We start from the raw sequence: 20,393 nt of genomic DNA, 5'->3' as shown, positions 1-20,393 counted from the left end.
TACCTGTGTAAAGTACGGCAATGGTCTGGGAGGGTTTCATGGTCTTATTTGTAGGTGGAAGATTTCAAATCTAAACCAGAGAGGTTTTAATTCATAGAGGTTTTAGTAGTTCCCCATTCCCAGAGCATCCTCAGCCAGGGAACAGTGCTGTAGCCCCAAGCCCACCCACCTTCTGCACTGTGTTTCTGACTCAGTGAGAGCCCTAGCCTGAGCTGGAGTCAAGCTGGACACAGAACTTCTCTCAAGTATTACGGGCAGCACTGGCTGCTGGCTGAGTATCCCACAGTGTCCCTGCCTTGGGGCAGCTTCCAAAGGTGAGCTGGTGCTGGAGGGGTGGATCTGTTCATAGGTTACAGAATCACAGATTGGTGGGGGTTGGAATCAGAGAATGGTTTGGGTTGGAAGGGACCTTAAATCTCATCCAGTGCCACCCCTGCCATGGGCAGGGACACCTCCCCCAGCCCAGGGTGCTCCAAGCCCCATCCAACCTTCAACACTGCCAGGGATGGGGCAGACACAGCTTCTGGGGGCAACCTGGGGCTCAGCACCCTCACACCAAAGAAGAATTTTTTCCTAATATCTGATCTAAATCTCCAAGTTTTAAACCATTGCTCCTTGTCCTCTCGCTACACACTGATGCAAAAAGCCCCACCCCAGCTTTCTTGTAGGACCCTTTCAGATACTGGAAGGGAGCTCAGGAGACTGGGTTTGAGATCATCAGTTCAAGCCCCTGCTCAAGCAGGTTTGCCCAGAGCAAGTGGCACAGGATGGTGTCCAGGTGGGCTCTGAATATCTCCAGAGAAGAAAACCACTACTCTCATCCTGTTCCAGTGCTCTGACATCCTCAAAAGCTTTACCTCATGTTCAGAGCAGGGTAGACACATCCTCATGGTGGATTCAGCATCAACTCCTGGTGCCTGAGGCTGGTGATCTGTGCACCGAAGATTACCCAACCAACATCCTCCCTTTGCCAGTGCTGCCCTGGGGAATTCATCTCAGATGTTGGGGTGGAGGGGGTTGTGCTCACAGCCGGTGGAAGCACAAATCCAGCAGTAGGACACTGATCCTTTTGGATCAGGAACTGTGATGGGAAGGGAGTTCTGGGGCTCCGTCCCTGCTCTCAGCACACGGCCATGATCTTGGGGGGTGGAGGGTTAACCTGGGAGGATTTGGCATCGATGCCAAGCCCAGATTAAGGAGTTGAAGACGTCACTTTCCATTATGGGAAAGGCTCCCAGATAGCCCTGAAGCTTTGGGTCCCAGGGATTAGCTCCCAGCAACTCAGCTCTGGCAAAGGGCAGGGCCTGTTAGCCCCAGGGTGATGAGGAGGGCTGGGAGCTGCAGCGAGGAACATCTCCTGGGCACAAGGGACCATCATGTGGGAGCAGGTCAGGAGAGCCATGCTGAGCCTGCTGTCCAGCACCTTTCTGCATTTCTGGAAATGGGTGCAGGCTTTCTGGGAGAAAAATGGCCTCTTGTCCATGTCGATGCTGTCAGTTGCTACTGGGTGCATCCTGGGATTCCTGCTGCGGGCACTGGAGCTGACGGATCTGGTAAGCCTGGCTGGGATGGGGATGGGAGTGAAGGGGATGGAAAGGGGCAGTCGGGGCATCCAGCTCTGGTGCTGGCAAGGTACCACGCCTTAGGGGCCCAGATGGGCAAAGATTCCAAAGGAAAGGTTCCTGGCCCAAAAAAACCTCCTCTCAGGGCAGGTTTCTCCTTATAGCTTTTTCTGTCTTTTTTTTTTTTTTTTTTTTTTTTTTTAAACCAAAAAGCTGCTAACAAATGCCAAAGCTGCAGGACAAATCTTGCCTCTCACCAGTGGGAGTGAGGGGCTCCAGGATGGACTGCATAGGGCTGAAGGAGCCTCCAGATGGGATGGGGATGGGAGAGGGGCAATGGATGCTTGGCTGCTGCATTCTGAGTAACTTCTGCTCCCAACACAGCCAGCAGCACTGAGGGCTGAGGGATGAATGAGCTCTTCCTGTCACTGTCCCCAGCTGCACGCAATGAGAGTTTCCACTCTCTGGAGAAGGCCCAGCAAACAAATATGGGGTTAATGGGGGGATGGAGGAGTTTCCAGAGGTCACTTTCCTCTGAGGACCCTTGGAGACCAACACAGTGGAGAAAACGCACCTAAGAGGTGTCTTGGCTCAGCACTCCCTAGGAGCACTGCACTGTGAAATGTCACCACATGGGAACCCACGTGGCTGTGGGGACATCTTGGCTGTGGCTCAGCCCTTGATCTTTGGCAGTGCTGACTGAGCCCAGGATGGGGAACACAGCCCCGGGGAGAGCTCAGCTGGAACACCCCGGTGTCACCCAAAAGGATGTCACAAAGTCATCCCTGGGATGTCATTTCAATTACCCCCCTCAGCATCACCCCCTGCTGCGGGGATGATCTCATTAATTAATTAAAAATGAGCTCAATCTCCCCGTGCCCTGTGCCCGTGAGCTCCTGGCAGCCTCCCACCCCAGGCTGGAGGCCACAGAGCTGGGGGCTCCTGCCCCAGTTCATCCATCCTGGGCCTCAGTCCCACCCTGCCCTCTTCCCACAGCCTTTCATGTGGTCCCCAGGAGCCACTTCTCCCCGTTAGAGATTTTTGTCCTGAAATCCCTGCTGCAGAAGAGGGGCTGAAGAAGCAGCTGGGAAGTGTCCCAGAGCTGAGAAACCCACTGACAAAAAATGCTCAGATTTCTTATTACTCCTTACACCCAGCTGGACCCATCACAGCTGCACTCCCCATGGGGAAATGGGCTGAGTTTAGGGCACATGGGTGAGTGAGCACAGAGACAGTGGTGTGGAGAACTTATTTTAATGGTATGCCTTGGCATCCCTTAGACGTTGGTGGTGTTGGTTACTTCAGAGTAACCAAAAGTACCTGCTTGGCTTGAGACCATCTCAGGTTCATTCCTTCCACCTCTACAGCAGCAACAGTGAAAGACTGAGGGAAGGTGGATGGATGGATGGATGGATGGATGGATGGAGGCATGGGTGGATGGTTGGGGGCATGGATGGAACTCAGCAGCCCAGAGTATGGTGGATGGAGAAATAGATGAGGGATGGATGTTGGGTGGAGGTAGGGATGGGTTGGAGGGAGAAGGGTGATGGATGAAGGGATGGAGGTGGATGGAGGGACACTTTCAGACTCCTCACTCCCTTGGTCCTGACTGTGGGATCTGGGCTTTGGGAGTCTCTCTCAGGGCAGTCCTTCCCCAAGCCCATGTGAGGAGTGTAAGGGGTGGATGGATGGATGGATGGATGACATGGGGTGAAAACTTCCTTCAGTGCACATGAGGCTGCACCACCAAGAGGCTGGAGGCCTGGGCACTCCCTGAGCTCAGCTTTGCCCTTTGCAGCCATGAGGTGTTCCCACTTCCTGCTGCTGGCACCAGCCTGCACCCAACAGCTCTGGAGAACTTCAGCACATGCAGCTGAGACTCTGCTCCCCAATAATGAGTGTAACAACATTCAGGAGAAGCCAGGAGTGGGGCTGTGGGAACTTCCCAAAGGAAGTTCTTGGGAGGGAACCAACCTCACACACCCCTCTCTGGTTCACAGCCAATTTTCCCTTGTGGACAGGATTTCCCATCCCTGCCTCAGCTCCTGGTGAGGGACAGGACCCTCTGAGTGCTGCAGGGGATGGCTGCCAGCTCCAAACCAAGATCAGAGCTGGGGCTTGTTGAGAAAAAAGCAAATTTATCATGTTTAAGCCCTTAACTCATGATCAGCAGCCACTTCTCAGCTCTCACCTAACACAATGGCTCTGCCTTATGTGCAGGCAAAGCAGTATTTTTCCTTTCCTGGGGAGCTCCTCATGAGGATGTTGAAGATGCTGATCCTGCCCTTGATCACTTCCAGGTAAGACACTGTCTTCTGTTTCTGAAATATCATCTCTCCATCACGCTGAGGTGATCACCTCAAAACTGCCTGGAAAATTACCCCAGCCCCAAGCAACCAGGAGCATTCTCTTGCTTGGTATCCATCTGATCCCATGATTTCCCAGCAATGGTCTGGGTCAAATCTTCATCTGGATTTGGTAGACACCTGCACCCAGGTCAGGTACCTGCACTGCTGGTGTCTTTCCCTTCTTTTTGGGTCCAGACATCTGGTGATGCCAGGACCATCCAGGGGAGGATGATGATGAGCAGCTGTTTAAATTCAAAGCAGATTTCCTTATTTAGAGGGTTTTAAGAAAGTTCAGGTAGAAACTGTAAATGTCTGTCAATGTTGTGTCCATGTTTGCAGCTCCCACTTTTATCAGCTCAGCCTGATCTAGAAATAAGAAACAGAGCCCAGAGAATCACACTCCAGTCTAAGCAAGGTCTTGAAAACCTGACACAGATTTATTTATTTTAAACAATTGCTGGCACATGCTCATTAGAAATACCCAAGCAGTTAGTTCTTCGTTCCTTTGAGGCCATGTAATTTCTCTATTGTTTTTCAGAGTTTTCTTGCTGTCCCATTTGCCTTTGGCTGGGTTTTGGGAGCAGTGTGGCCACAGTTGGCCTTTTCAGTATCAGCTCTTGTAGAGCTGCTTTCTTTACCCTTCCAGTATCTCACTCACCCTCCTTCCCTGATACACCACCTGGGTTTTATTTTGCTCTTGAGGTGCTCTCAGCCCTCCTCAATGATGCTGGGGCATCCCAGACTCTCCTGGTCATGAGGTCTGCACAGGGCTCCCAGAATTTTTCTTGCACATTGAATTGAACCAGGTTTTTTTCTTATTTCTTTATTGAATGACAGTGAAGTGGCATCTTCCATCTGTGCACCATCCCAGAGGGGACCAGGTGTGCTCTGGGGATGGATTTGTTCAGGTTTGGGTCAGCTCTGGAGCTCCCCAAGCCTCACATTGGAAAACATCACTCACTCCTGCATTGCCTTGGTGGCCTCTCTTGAGTTTCCCAGGAATCTTTGTCCTGCTGGACACCTGGCTGCTGGAGGCAATCTGTGGGCTGGCCACCACCTCAACCACCCGTCCCTTGTGTGTCCCCAGGGGTGGCATTCACCTTCACAGCCTCTCTTTCCATTCTGTCCCACCTGGGGGTCATCAGGACACTGCTGGACGCTGCCACCAGGCTTGGCCAGAGCTCTGCAGAGCCCTAGGGGATCTGGAGCAGTGAAAACCAGGAGCCAGCAGCTCAGTGGGGGGTCTACAGGCACAGGGGAGCCTACACCCTGCAGCCCCCGAACACTCCTGTTTGCCCCCAGTGGCAGCACTGCCACCGACCAGCTCTCTCCTGTAATACCCTCTCTATTTTTAGTCCAGTTTTGTTTAGAAGTAGCTTATGGGCTACTTCTTAAGGAACCTTACGTGTACATGAAATCTGAACCAGCAGCTCTCTCCTTGGGGGTGCCATTCATCCCCACCAGAGTTGTATAAACGTTATCAGTTCCTTCCTTGCTGTCCCCAGTGACTCCTGGCAGCAGGGTAGGGTGTAGAAGGTTTAAGAGAACAGGAGAGCACACACAAAAGAGAAGTGTTAGTCACCATAAAAATACGTGACAAATATTTACTTCTTATCCCTTGGAGAAAACAGAGAGCATGGCCAGACCTTGAACAGGGACTCAGAAAGGTGGCTCCTGCCTTTTGCAGCTCAGCCTGGGAGTGAGATCCTGCAGGCAGAGGAATATGCATGAGCTTGGTGATGCCCTTCAGCACTGGTTAAAAAGGTATCTTTGGAAAATTCTCTCCCACCTTGGAGATTTTGCCCATCAGATGCATCTTAGGCAGCTTTGGGAGCAGATGCTGACCATAATCATCTTTTCTGCTTCAGCCTCATGTCCGGGCTGGCCACCATGGACTCCAAGGCCTGTGGAAAGATGGGGTTAATCACCATCACCTACTACCTTTGGACAACCTTCTTGGCAGTGACCGTTGGGATCATCCTCGTGGTCATCATCCACCCTGGAGCAGCTGCCCAGAAGGATGACTACTCCGTGGGGAAAGTGGTGATGAGCTCTGCTGATGCTTTGCTGGATTTAATCCGGTAAGTCCCAGGATTTCAGGAGAAGTCAAGTTTGATGCCCTTTCACAGGGAAGACATGCCCATTCTCTTGGGTAATATCTCAAGGGAAATGGGCAAAATGTTGGCCAGGCTGAGCAGCCACCAGGGCCCCTTGAGCCCAGCAAGGGGGGTTCATTTCCCCCACCCATGTGCTCTGGCCATCCTCTTGCTCTCCTCCCAGATCCACCTGGGGTGCAGCAGCAGAGAGCAGAGGAAAATTTAAACTCCCTGCAAAGCTCCACGGTTCTCCCCCTGCAGCTCCTGGGACTTTGCAAGGTGAAAATGAGCAGGAACTGGGGCAGAGCGGGATTAAAGGGAGGGTTAACTGGGGAGGGGGTGCAGCAGGGACCCAAGGGCTGGGGGATAATGTCCATTTCTGGAGGTTGTTTGATTGCCTGGACGAGGCTCCAAGCATCCTGCTCCAGCTCTGCAGTCCAGCTCTGCAGTCCCTGCAGTCCTCTGAGCAGGGAGCTGGAGGTGGCAGATGCCTTCCCTGCCAGCCTGGTGTCACCCTCAGCTTGCACAGAGGACATCAACCTGGTGTTGGCTGTCACAGTCCCCCTCTTGACCTCTTCCTCACCAGAGGTGCTTCCCAGGTGGTTTCCTATATTCTCCTGACATGCTTTAACCCCTGCACCATTGCTCTCTTCCAGAAACATGTTTCCTTCCAACCTCATTGAAGCTTCCTTCCAGCAGGTGAGTTCCCCAGCTCCACCTCTCCGGGCACCCAGGTTGGTGCCCATCTCCAGCTCTCCCTCTCTGGGTGCTCTTTCCCATCCATGGCCTGGACATCAACCCCTTCCCTCCCCTCTGCCCCCCTCCCCATCCTGCCTGCTCCCTGCTCACCCCAGGGTGGGCACCCAAAGGTGGGAGGGTGCTGGTTGGGGGCACAACCTCCCGGGGTCACTCCTTCCTGCCTGGGTGGGTTCCTCTACAACATCTCAGCCCCTGCTCTGCTTCTGGTGGCTTCTCAGCCCCTGGGATTGGGGGGGGGCTGGAGACAGAGAGGTCTGGGCTGAGAGTTCTTGTGTCCAGTTCTGGGCCCCTCAGCTCAGGAAGGAGATTGAGGTGCTGGAGCAGGTCCAGAGAAGAGCAAGGAGGCTGTGAAGGGATCCAGCAGAATTCCTGTGAGGAAGGGCTGAGGGAGCTGGGGGTGTTGAGGCTGGAGAAGAGGAGGCTCAGGGGAGACCTCATCACTCTCTACAACTCCCTGAAAGGAGGTTGGAGCTGGGGGGGGTTGGGCTCTGCTCCATCAGTCAGACAAGAGGGCAGGGGCTGAAGCTCTGCCAGGGGAGGGTTAGGTTGGATATTGGGAAAAGATTCTTTGCAGAGGGGGTGCTCAGGCATTGGGATGGGCTGCCCAGGGAGGGGGTGGATTCTCCATCCCTGGAGGTTTTTAAGAGGAGATTGAATGTGGCACTGAGTGCCATGGGCTGGGAACCACGGGGGGAGTGGATCAAGCTCAGTGATGGCTTTGCCTCTGTGTTGAGGGCAGGATGGAGCCCCTTGCCAGCAGGACACTGACCTCACTGCTTTGCTTTTGTTCCAGTACCGAACGGTTATTGTCCCAGTGGTGAAGTCTCCCAAAGGCTTTCCAAAGATCCCAGGGAAAGCTTTCAGTTTTATTTACTTTGCACCTGATGATGAAAACCCTGAAATTCATCGACCTGTGTTCCTGGAGCTGACACCAGCACCTGAGATGACCTACAGGACCCTTCCTGGCAGCAGCAACGAGATGAACGTCTTGGGAATTGTCATCTTCTCAGCAACAATAGGTACCAGCTCAGGGCAATGATTGGTGCCTGCTCAGGGCAAGGATTGGTACCAGCTCACAGAGACCAGGGCACTCCTGGCCCAGCTGTGTGATGGTGATGCCAGCCCAGGGTAATCACTGCTGTGGCCACTGTGCTGTACCAGGAGGTAGGGATGCTCAGAGGAATGAAGTTATTTTTAGTGATTTTTAGTGATTTTAGCACTCCACAGAGTTTGTCCCTCCCCCCCTCATCGGTACCACCCATAGCAGAGTTCAGAGAAGGTGTCAGGCACTGAGCCAAATCACTGGTCCTGAGGGTTTTCAAATCATCCCATAAGCTGAAGGGTCCTTTTTGTGAATTCTACTGCGTCAGTTTTTGCTTTTGTCTAGACTACCTGGGTCACAGCTCGTTACAAATGGTCCAAACCCCTCAGGCCCTCAGTGTTCAAACTCCCTGAGCAGGCAGTGGGTGAACACTGGGTCAGGCTTAAGGACTGAGACAAAATGGATGGAAATTTATAACAGAACTTTCTGAGGAGGGTGAGAAAGCTTCCTGTGCTCAACAGGAGCAAACCCACAGGGACAAGGTGCCTGGCAGCAGTTTCAGGCAGAAAGAAGCAGCAGAAATTGGATGGAGAGCACATGGACAAGAGATGCAGAGGAAGGAGGTTTAAAGGTGAGAAAGTCACAGACTCACAGAATGCTTTGGGTTGGAGGACACCTTTAGAGGGCATCTTGTCCAAACCCCTGCAGTGAGCAGGGACATCTTCAATCAGATTAGGTCACTCAGAGCCCCATCCAAGCTGATGTGGAATGTTTCCAGGGATGGGATTATCTACCACCCCTCTGGGCAACCTGGGCCAGTGTTTCACCACCCTCATTGTAAAAAATGTCTTCCTTTGATCTGCTCTGAATGTCCCTTATTTTAGTTTCAAACCATCACCCTTTTTCCTATCACCTATCACCCCCTTACTGCTTGTAATGGGAAGGAGGAACTCAGAGCTGACCCCAAGTGGGAGGCAGAAGGACCCAGGGTGCAAGGCCAGGTGAGAAAGGGAGGGAGAGATCAAATGGGAGAGAAAAGAGTAGGAGGTGATGAGAATGGGGGCTGGATTATGTGCAGATTAAGAGATGAGGAAAAGAAGCTTGATTTTAGTGTACAAGGAACCGAAAAGCCAATTAGAGGATTTGGGGGGTGGAGGTGGTGTAGCCAGGACAGCCCTGGAGCTGCTGCCAGAGCCAGGGGAGTGCAAGAAGTTTTGGAGACTACAACACAGGGAGTGTCTGAGGGAGATGGGGCAGAGACAGAGCCACCCTGAGACCCTCACAGATCAAGGAGATGTCTATAGCACAGCCCTGTCCAGTGGCCACCACCACCCTCGGGGCAGATGCTCAGGGAACACACTGAGCTGCTGCCCCCAGGAAACCTCCTCCCCTCCAGCCCAGCCAAACCAGGGAGGAGAAGCTGCTTTTCTCCTCTGAGATTACCACCCCCTACCCTGCCAGCGTGGGTGTGAGGATCAGCACAGAGCCAGGACATGCTGGGAGGTCACCTGCACCCATCCTGGGCACCCAGCTGGCATTGCAGAGGGTGGGTGGGAGTTCCAGGGAGGCACAGACTGAGCACATCACCTGCCCCAGGGGCACATTCACCACCCACAGGGAGCATGACCCCTGAGGAGGGGCTGAAGGAATGGGACTGGACTGGCAGAGGACAGGATGGGGACAGGGAATGCTCTGCCCCATGCCTGGGAAAGGGGATCAGCTCCTCCTTCCATCCAGGCAGGCAGGGGTGGTGGGAGATGGTTGGGATCTCAGCAAAGGGGTTGTGTCCAATACCAAAATGAGGGACTTTGTGGGACTCAAGACCAAGGCATCCATGCAGCACCTGCTGACTACCCAGAGTGGCTCTGCTGGGGATGAAACCCTGCACAGACACCACAGTTCCAGAGATCACTGACACTGAGCATCTCCAGGTGTCTCCATTGCCTTTGATATCCAGAAAAGGGCAGAGATTTAAAGTTGCCTGAAGGAAGCTGGGGAATCTTTTCCGTATCATCTGTCTGTAGGACCTCAAGAGAAATTTATTTCTGTCAAAGCAGCTGTCGTGGCCACCAAATCTTGGATTAATATCCATGAAGCTGAGATTTAAGCATGTCAAGGCTCATCTAATTTCTAAAAGTCCTGGCAAAGATGACCACAGTTCATCTCTCTTCTGTGCAAGCCCAGAGATCCAACTACCTGTCAACGGTCTCTAGATGACAAGGCCAGATCCTGGCTACATTCTTCTTTTCTGAGATAAAGCAGCCAGTTTTACAGTGCTTCAGTTTAAATTTAGCTTAAATTCAGCTAAAATCAACCAAACAAACCCAATTTCATTTATGGAGCTTCATTATTATTGTAAGAGCAGAAAGACAGCTTATCCACCCCAAGAATCTTCCAGTACTGAGCAGCAGTTAAGAGTTTATCAGGTATCTGTGCAGTCCAAATCCTGGCTTTGGGCTTGGTGGGCTTTTTCTAAGGATAGATATTTGTAATTGCTCGGAGCAGAGAATTACTGTCACCTGTAAGAGCATGTGGAAAGCCTAAGGCTGTCCAGTGAAACCCACCCTGTGGCCTCAGGTGCCCCTCGAGGTGCTGATGAGTAACACAAACCCTGTGCTTGGTTTCAGGACTTCTCCTGGGAAAAATGGGTGAGCGAGGAGCTCCACTGGTTAACGTGTGCCAGTGTCTGAATGAAGCAGTCATGAAAATTGTCTCGATGGCAGTTTGGTAAATCTGTTTTTTGATTGATTCAGTTATTTTTCTTACCTGCTCTCTCGTGGCAATGCCAGCCACACATCTGCAAGTATCTGCTCTGAAGGCTGGGTTTATTTTTGTGTGGCTGTCCCACACAGGACAAACCCTGTCGTGAGTGTCCTGCAGTGCTGCAATGATTGCTGCATCCTCATAAATAATTTTTCTGCTGATTCTTTGCAGGTACTTCCCCTTTGGCATTGTGTTTCTCATTGCTGGAAAGATCCTGGAGATGGAAGATCCAGCGGTTATCGGGCAGAAGCTGGGGCTCTATGCCATTACAGTGGTATCAGGGCTTGCCATCCATGGACTTGTCCTCTTACCTCTGCTTTTTGTGCTCATCACCAGGAAAAACCCCTTTGCTTTCATCCAGGGAATACTGCAAGCCTTGCTGATTGCCTTGGCTACATCTTCCAGGTATGAAATGCACTGAAACAGCTCAGAAGGCAACTGGTGCCTTCAAGGGAAATGTGGCTGTGTGCACAGCTAGAAAAAGTACAATTCAGCCAAAGAAAACTTATATTCCAGCACTATTTGAAAGGAGATCACTTCCAGTTTTAGTAGGAAGTGGGATGCTGGGTACTGCCCTGGGCCTCAGCTGGGAGAGCATCCCTGGCTCTCCTGATCTCCATCTCCTGGGATTTTCCCAGAGTGAAGCAGCAATGTTTGGGCTTCTGTGTGCTTCTTTTAACTGCTGCAGTCTGTTTGCTTCCAAAGGATTCAAAACAAGACTGTTGTAGGTGCTTTATAAACAGCACAGGGTTATGATCCTGGGTTTCATTTGAAAACATCAAAAGTCTTTCTGAACACTTAACTGAAAATCTTAAATCAAATCCCACATATCCCAAATTCTTTCAAAGAAAAGCTTTGTCTACTTTGATAAGATTTTATAATTTTACATCATTTTAATCTGTTTTAATTTTAAAATTTTTCTTTATAACAATGAAGAAGGTTTCCATCAGGAAGTACAGCCCTCTGAAGACAAGCAAATTCAAACATTTTTCTTAAAAAAGCATTTGACTAGGCAAAGGGCTTTTCTGGCCCTTCTAATGTTGTTTCTTCACATTTAAACCACTTGGAACTGTCCTTCCCTCCCCCAGTGCCCACCAGTGCAAGTCTCTGCTGTTACTACCTGATCTCCTGCACTTTGGTTCTGGGCTCTGCCTCACCAGGCTTCAGCTGCAGAGATGTTTGCAGTGGGAGCCTCAGCTCCACCTCCCCAGCTCTGTGCAAAAAAGCCCCCCCTGGCCCCAAGGAACTATCACAATCCCACTGATTTCTTTTCCATGCTTGGTTCCTATCTTCCATTCAGTCTTCTTCCACATCTTTACCCCGACTCCTGCAGAGCAGCTCAGATCTTTGTGCTAGGCAGAAACAAGAGAGAAAGGTCACAGAACCACAGAACCATTCTGCTTGGAAAAGATCTTTAAGATCACTAAGTCCAACCATCACCTCAGCACTGCAGATGCTCCTCCTGTGTGCAGGGAGGAGGCCAACGGGGTCTGGCTGGACCTGGCCCCAGTCCTGATGTCTGAGGGGCTGCAGGACCCACGTGGGGCCAAAAAAGCTTTGTTGATTTTGGCCAACAAAGCTGGAACTATCACACAGAAGTGGTTTCTCCTCAGCCAGCAGCTAACTGACTCCTTGGCTAATTGTGTCTCTTTCCCAGGCAGTGCAAGCTAAAGCAGGACAGCAAAGCAATCTGTGGAATGCTGCTGATGCACTGACCTCTATTTCTGTCCCGTTAGGTTGGTTCCTGTTTATGAAGGTCAATGAAACAATGGAGGCAATTACTGACCATTTCTTGTTCTGCAGCTCAGCAACCTTGCCCATCACCCTGAAGTGTCTTCTGGAAAACAATGGGATAGACAGACGAGTGGCACGATTTGTCCTCCCCGTTGGTGCCACCATCAACATGGATGGCACAGCTCTGTACGAAGCAGTCGCTGCCATCTTCATCGCCCAGGTCAATGAGTATGACCTGGATTTGGGACAAATTATAACAATAAGGTAAATGTTTCTTTGCAGCATCTGAATTATTTCTCTCTATAGAATCGCAGAATGGTTCGGAAGGGACCTTAAAGATCATAAAGATCCAACACCCCTGCATGGGCAGGTACACCTTCCAGCAGCCCAGGTTGCACAAGGCTTCATCCAGCCTGGCCTTGGGATGGAGCATCAACAACCTCCCCAGGCAGCCTATTCCAGTGTCTCACTACCCTCACAGTGAAGAACTTTTTCCTAACCCTCTTTCAGTTTAAGACATTTACCCCTTTACCCTCTCTGGCAAAAATCCAAACCCCACCTTTCCTGTAGGCTCCCTTCATCCACTGGAAGGTGCTTGAAGGTCTCCCCAGAGCCTTTTCTTCTCCAGGCTGAACAGCCCCAACTCTCTCAGCCTATCATATTTGTAGACATCATAGCAATCTCTCATAGCAATCTCCCCTTTGGCAGAGATCTTGCTTCTGCACAGAATGAAGCCTGATGGAAAGCTGAGGAGCAGGGAAAAGTGGCTGTGCACTCACAAACCTGCTGCACAGTCACTGTCCTTGCCAGGGAAAAACCCAACAGCAAGGCATGAGGACAGCACCTGCAGTGCAGATCAATCACCATAGCACAGAAGGGGCTGTGCAGGTGTCATTTACTCCCTTTCAGGAATGGAACAGCCTCAGTTTACAAGCAGGGAAATAAAGCACCAATCCAGATAAATAAGTATAGTTGGAAATATTTAGCAATTTTATGCAGGGACCACTTGCACTGAAACAGAGGTTGTGTGCAAGCACAAAGCCAAGAGCAGCTGCTGCAAACCCCCAGCCATGGTGTGGATGGGCAGAGGTTCAGGAGAGCAGCAGGAGACAAAGATCCAATCCAATCCTCCCATACAGAAATAACCTCACCATGAAAACATGCTTAAGTTTTTTCTTTCCCCCCAAAAAACTTCCCCAGTAACTGTGCAGCCACCTTCTCTTTGCAGCATAACAGCCACAGCAGCAAGCATCGGGGCAGCTGGGATCCCCCAGTCCGGGCTGGTGACCATGGTCATTGTGCTGACTTCTGTGGGGCTGCCAACTGAAGACATCACCCTCATCGTTGCTGTGGACTGGGCTCTGTAAGTCCCTTCCAGACACAACGGCATGGGGAGAACCAAGGGAGAATTCCCAGTGCTGTGGGTGAAGCAGCTCTCAGAGAGGCAAACAGAGATTTAAGGATCATAGAACAAGTGTGAGATTGTTCATTTTCCAATGATTTGCTTGAAGTACCCCAGAACTATAGCAAACAGCCTCCTAAAGGAGGGTTTGGCTTGGCAGGTTTCTGTTGGGAGGTGCCCATCACTGCCTGGTGCCTCATTCAGGGCTGTACATGGAAAACGTGGTGCTTTACAGCCACTCTGCGAAGGTCCCCATTTTGAAATACCAGCTTGCCCTGATCTTTTATTTAAATGCCCACCCAATTGTAAAACATATTTCTCTCAAATAAGTAACAAAATCTATCTTTCTGAAAAATATATACATTTATGCTTTTAGGAGATCCAGAGGATGCTACTTTCCTCCATAGCAAGAGGTAGAAAAGGAGGAGAGCGGGTGCATAGTCTTGTTGTCATGAAGCATCACTGCCTAAGGCTGCTAATGCAATTTCTAGATACGCCTCAAGTCTTAATATTCTTCTCCAAGCTGTCACTCTTCATCACTCTGTGAACAAAGGAGGATGGACAGCATTAGAGTCAAAGCTAAGCAGTGGATGGTACAGTGGTTTTTTTGTGGAACGTTATCCCCAGAAGAGGATGAGGTTCGTAAGGTCAGGTGAAAGGTACCTCCCATCACACAAGGAGAAATTAAAATTAGCCACAAAAATGCTACAACAAGAGAGCAACAAAAGGAGTGGAAACTTTTAATTGTTTGGAGGGAAAAAAAGGTGATTTCCAGGGAACAAAACTCAAGTCTGAGAAACCAATAACAAAGCAGAAACCACCAGTGTTATTTACAATATATGCTCACCCAGTTTTTCTATTTCTGAAATGAGGGTGCTTTCACAATTAAAAAATAGAAAGTAGACAGAAATAATGTCACATCGAACCATCAGAACAATCATAGAATAAAGTGAGATGGTTCTTAGATGTAGCAATTGCAGCTTGCACGTAATGAGCAGCTTCTCTCTCACACCCACATCACTAGAACTAAAATATCACTGGAGTTTCTAAAAGTCAGGATGACATTCTCCAAGGACTGCACCCAACACCACAGAAATCTGTCATCCAATCAGACTGTTTTAATTTTGATGGATGAAGACCAGGTTGATCTGGAAACCAGATGAAGCTTGATTCCATTTGTCACCCAAAAAATGAAGTCAAGCATCTACAGCATGTGAAATGTGTTGTGCTAAAGTACTGAGATAAAAATGAAACAAATGAGCTAGGAGAAAAAAACCAGATGCTGACTGGTACATCACTGGCAGCTAGTTTGCTTATTTGTCCTTCCCAGACACCCTGGGCAGAGAGTAAACAGCATCACCTGCCCTGGCTGCTTTGTTCTCTTTCACAGAAAAGGAAGTTTAACTTTTCAGGTGAAACTTGTAAAATCAGAAGACGAGTCCCATCTTTGCAGGGTCCCCAGTCCCATCACCTGCCCCCTTGTGTGGGCACACTCACTGCTGTGAGAAGTATAGGATGAACAAGAGAAGTGCTGTGCCTGGGTAAAAAAAGATTTTCATAGAATCAGGCTGGGTTGGTTGGAAGGGACCCTAAAGCTCATCTCGTTCCAATGCTCCTGTGTGGGCAGGGACACCTCCCACCAGACCAGGTTGCTCTAAGCCCCACGATGCATCTCAAGGAGTTTCATGATTCAGTAAGGCAGCTCACTCCCACATGGAGCAAAAATGATGAGGCTGCATCAGTTTGGGAAGCAGCACAGGTCTGAGCACTGAGGAGACAAATACGAGGAGAGCAAAGCAGCCCTGTGGCCTTCATGGTGCTGGGCTCACACAGACATCACACCCACCATTTTCTCTGTTTTTGCAAGACCAATACTGCTCTTGTCTCCACCTGCAATTAGCACATTGGTAGCAATGTTAGGGATGGAGGCTGACATGTTTCAAAGCCCTAAAAAACCCAGGCATGTTGGCTCTGGCCAGCAACTGCATCCTCATGGCTCTCTCTCATCTAGGGATCGGTTTCGAACCATGACCAACGTCCTTGGGGATGCTCTGGCCGCTGGCATCATCGCCCATGTCTGTGAGAAAGACTTTGCCCCCAAGCCCCCCATGGTATGTACAGCTTGGGAGAATGGGGAAGGCAGGAGATCCAATGACTGCACAGGCACAATGCATCTGCTTGCTTAAGAAATTAAAATTGTATGGTTTGTTTGTTTTTTTTTCTTTTTTTGCAGCAAGATCCAGCAAGCAACACGGATAAATACCCTTCTGTGGAGACCTCTCATCTGCATCCCAAAGACAGCATGATTGAAATTATTGAAGAAAGTTTGTTGGAAACTGGAGCTCATTATAACATCTGTCAGGTGTAGATCACAGCATTCCTGCTCCCAGGAATGGGATCTTGGTGCTTACAGACACTGTGGATGTCGTATATGGATGCTCTGAGAGACAAAAGCCTTACTTGGCCCAAAAAGTGGAAAAATCCTCTCAATCCCTTTAAGCCTGTGGGACTTTCCAAGAAACACCCAACCAGCATGGGCAGGGGAAGGGACTCAACTCCTTGCAACCAGGGATGTGGCTGTGATCTGCTGCCCAGCCTGGAAAGTTTTATGCCTCATGTTTTTTCAAGCCTGGTTCTTTCCAAAGGTTAGGGAGGTCAAGAGGTATTAGAAAACTGGAACTGAAGTAGGTAAAAAAGCAGGAGAGATGGGACAAAAAGGCACCACATGAGCTCAGGCAGCCCCAACCTGCTGCCCAGGCTGCATGCAGTAAGGTTTTGTTCTCTTTATAAAAGAGATTAATTTTTTATAAAACCATTGCTTTATTTGTATTATTAGGTTTTCATCTAAAACCTAAAATTAAGTGAATTTTTGTCTAGATCTCTGAATCCAAGCTGGAGATAACTGGATTTCCCAGCTGTTACACAAGACAGAACAGCTGAATGAAGGCTTTTCCCCAGCGTGGGCAGTGAGGTTCAGGGAGGGCAGGACCAGCTCTGCTCCTGTTTTCAGGGGCTCTTTTATTACAGTGAACCCAACTGACCAGCCCAACTTGCAACTGTGTTGATTTTCCCAGCTATGGATCTGTCCCTAGGTTCAAATCCAGTTACAGCCTTAAAATCCAGGCTTCCCAGGGCAGCCTTCTCCACAGGAGCCTTTTATACCCAATATTCATGTCACTGAATTAATTTCCCTCTAGAAACCATATCTCACCCCCTTTCTCCCTCTTGCTTTGTCTTTACTGCCATGGTGTTGAGACTCACAGAAGCAGCTTAAGCTCCCACTAACGTAATTTAAATGCTCTCCAACTGCACATTCCTAAAAAAATTTCCTGTGCATAATCCTTCAGGCTGGAATCGGGGGTTTAAAAATATTTTCTAATTTAGAAGAAAGAGTAATTTCATTTTTGCTAAATGAAAAACAAGTTATTAAATGTCATAAACTGGCTTTGCAGTGGTCTACTCCCTACTGACTTCAAAAAGCTTGAGGTACTTCTACTTGAGGCTTAATACAGGCAAAAGGAGTCGTGGAAAAATTCAAGATTTACTGAATGCCCAAGTCACCTGGCCAGGAAGGCATCCACACTCTAAGCTGATGCACCAGCGATGGAACCATCCCAACCCGTTGTATTTCCAAAATCTGCTGCCAGAGGGAGCAGGAGCAGCAGTTTGTAACCTCTGCTCCATGGAAACAGCTGCCTCCAACTGCACAAACGGGAAACAGGCAAGAACCAACCCCCGCAACAGAATGTCAGTGTGATTTTATATAGGCAAAGAAATCTGATGTAGAGAAAGAACACAAGTCCACACCTAAGTCTCTTCCTTGGAAACGTTTTTTTATATTTGCAAGGCAAATATCTTGGCTGACATCAGGATCTGGATGTTACCTCAAGGGTGGATTGTGTGTATAACACTGTAATAAAGCTGAGAAGCAACTGGGGAGAGGAACTTGGTTGATATAAAAGGATTATTTTCACTGAGAAAACTATCACAGAAAGCTACCTTTGTAAACTAAAATCCTATTTATGGGTTTTGTGGTTACCAAACAATAGGAACAGCAGAAGCAGCCCCCAGCTTTATAGCACCTTGCAAGCACAGGCTAAGCTTTGATTTCACCAGTGGGTTTGGTGAATTTGAGAATGTGGTTCATCAGAAAAACTAAATTTAATCTGCATCAAACGCCCTTCAGCTCAACTTTAAGCTTTATACAGGAGACACCAGCTTGTTCCTACATTAGATGATTTAGTTGCCTTGAAGAACAAGCTCCTTTCTAGCTACTGAATGGCTTCCAGACATTATTTTCATGTATCTGAATTTGAAGAAGTGGTGAGTTTTGATGAGGGCACATTCACTTTATTATTTTCTACATCTTTTTAGGATTTACAGAGTGCCCAGAGCAGCAGTGTGGCACAGTAACATTTGAACTGTGTCAGCAGAGAGCGCTGCTGCCTTTCTGTCTTCTAGATCAAAGTGTATCTCGTTTGGGTTTTTACTGAAACTGAAAAAAAAAAATATAAAACAACAGAGGTGAAAACCAGCCCAAATCTCCCCCTTATTAATTTGAAATACCGTCAGTTTCAAAATCATTCCATGCGAGTTTTCTAGAACAACTTTTTGAAAATTCCATTCCACAAGTTTTGAATGTTTTATTTCAATCTGTTAAAATACCAGGTTTCTCTGTCAAGTCAGATTTCCAAAGCAGCTCTATGCAATACAAATGGCTTAACTACCTCTTTTTTTCTTGTTGCTTGTTTTTTAAATTATCAGCACAGAACCCACACTAAATGCTCCTTAGCGGAGCAAACGCCTCCCTCGTGAATGTGCACTAGGAGCTGTCAGCCTTTGCCTCTTCCTTTCTGATTCACTGTACATGCTTATTTCCTTAAGAAATTCCTTTTTTTGTCAGATGTGACAATAAAACTTTCTAGAAAATCTGAATACATGATGTCAGTCCTTCCTCTAGGCAGGTGCTGCTCACACACCACCCAACAGGATTCAGAAGCTTCTGCTGAAGATGTGGTGGCACGAGAGCAAAACCAGGCACCGCATGGCAACGCCTGTGCCTAAGGGTATCATTTGCAAACTGTTCCACAACAAAACTTCCAACCTACTTTGTAAACTCTGTGCAGTGTTTAAATACCCCTGGAATTCTGCTGGGCACCCAGGAGGCACGTTCAGACACACTTATCCCCATGCAGACACCAAGCAGAGCAGGGTCAACCTCAGCTAAGCACAAAGCACTGTGTTTGACATCCTCCATTTCCAAATTTCCCAGGTTTTCAGCACGGGGAAAAAGCCAAAACATCCCTGGCAAAGTTCCTCCAAATGCCATGTCAGGAGTCGACCAGTCCCTGTGGAAGCACAGACGTCCTGGGACCCCAGGGTGCAGAGTACACTTACCTTTGTTTTCTCCTTTCTCCTACAGAAATTAAGTTCCCTGTAGTCAGCAGTGAGACAGGCACCTTTAGGAGCAGGAAGTCTTTAGGAGCAGATGAATCACACTCTGAAGTCTCTGACTGATAGGCTTGGATGGAGCTATGATTTCCAATTGCTTGGGTCAGCAGGATGAACCCCACTCTGAATTACATGTCTGGGCAGAGAGATTTATTTTTAGAGTACCGAGCCTTCAAACTCAGTAGGACCAGATCTCAGCTTTTTAAGACACTAACAAACCAAACCACAGCTTGACACAGACAGGAAGGAATGACACAGTTGAAATATTACACCTGAGCCAAAACTTGCTGCTTCACTTACCTGCCCATCTCACCTCGGAGATACTCTGCTCACTGCCCAACTTTGAGCACTACCACAACAAAACAGGTATCTGGCCATTCTCCTCCTCCTTTCCTTTCAGTAAGTCTTCACTCATTTGCAAAGCATTACCTTAAATCACATTCTGGTGTTGAAGTATTAGTAAAAGCAGCAGCATGACCCCATCTTCAGGATACTGTGTCAGGGTATCTTAACTCCATCGTGCTGTATTTTTGTCTGCTCTCTGAATACCAAATCCCAACAGTAACTTGGCTGAAAAGGCTGCAGTCACTGGAGACAGAGTTACAAAAACAGAAATCCCTCTTTGCACTAAGCCATACCCTTGCTCTTCAACCGGGTACAAAAAATACATACAAGGACTGGTAAAAATGTTTCCAACCCTACAGACATGGGTGATTTCCCCTCCTGAATCTACAACCATAAAACCTCTTTCCCCTTGCACCTCACTGTGTGGCAGGAGCAGCAGCCCAGGGAAGAGGAGCCCTTCTGAGCCAGCCTGCTCCCCAGCTCCTCCAGCACCTGGACTGGAGCATTCCCAGTCTGCCAGTTCTTTGCTCACCAGGGTCAGAGGTGTACAGAGAAAGGTGCAAACCCCTGGTAACAGGCAGATCCAGACCAACCAAAGACAGAACCAGGCACATACAAAACAACCTGGTGCCTTCCTCCACCTTTCCCCACTCCCTCCTCTAAGCATCCAGCCACACAGCTCCTCACCAAAGTTGCCCCAGAACCCAAAAATCCAAAAAGCTCTTGTATCTCTTAAGTGATGTTCCATGTGAGATCTCCCTGCACAGCCCCTTGGCAGAAGCTGCTGCAGCCGTCATGCCCCAGGTTCAGGCAGGGGAAATGTCCCATTACTGAAACAGGTTACATACTACAGAGATCACATTAATGAGGTTCTACCTGCCCACACCACAT

General features: G+C 49.0%; 1 protein-coding gene across 1 annotated transcript; it reads left to right on the top strand.

Annotated features, from left to right (window-relative positions):
- Positions 1 to 1,376: 1,376 nt before the first annotated feature.
- LOC103532618 (excitatory amino acid transporter 5) lies at positions 1,377 to 16,074 on the top strand. Its single transcript, XM_030466434.1, has 11 exons — positions 1,377 to 1,553; positions 3,783 to 3,862; positions 5,779 to 5,991; positions 6,663 to 6,705; positions 7,559 to 7,784; positions 10,435 to 10,534; positions 10,742 to 10,975; positions 12,374 to 12,568; positions 13,533 to 13,667; positions 15,718 to 15,817; positions 15,940 to 16,074. The coding sequence occupies exons 1-11, from the start codon at positions 1,377 to 1,379 to the stop codon at positions 16,072 to 16,074; spliced, it is 1,638 nt and encodes a 545-aa protein (XP_030322294.1).
- The last annotated feature ends 4,319 nt before the right edge of the window (positions 16,075 to 20,393 follow it).

The sequence above is a fragment of the Calypte anna genome, chromosome 28 (assembly GCF_003957555.1).
Source record: "Calypte anna isolate BGI_N300 chromosome 28, bCalAnn1_v1.p, whole genome shotgun sequence".
Taxonomy (NCBI): Eukaryota; Metazoa; Chordata; class Aves; order Apodiformes; family Trochilidae; genus Calypte; species Calypte anna.
Note: the sequence above shows the minus strand (reverse complement) of the source record. Positions and strands in the feature narration are given on the sequence as shown.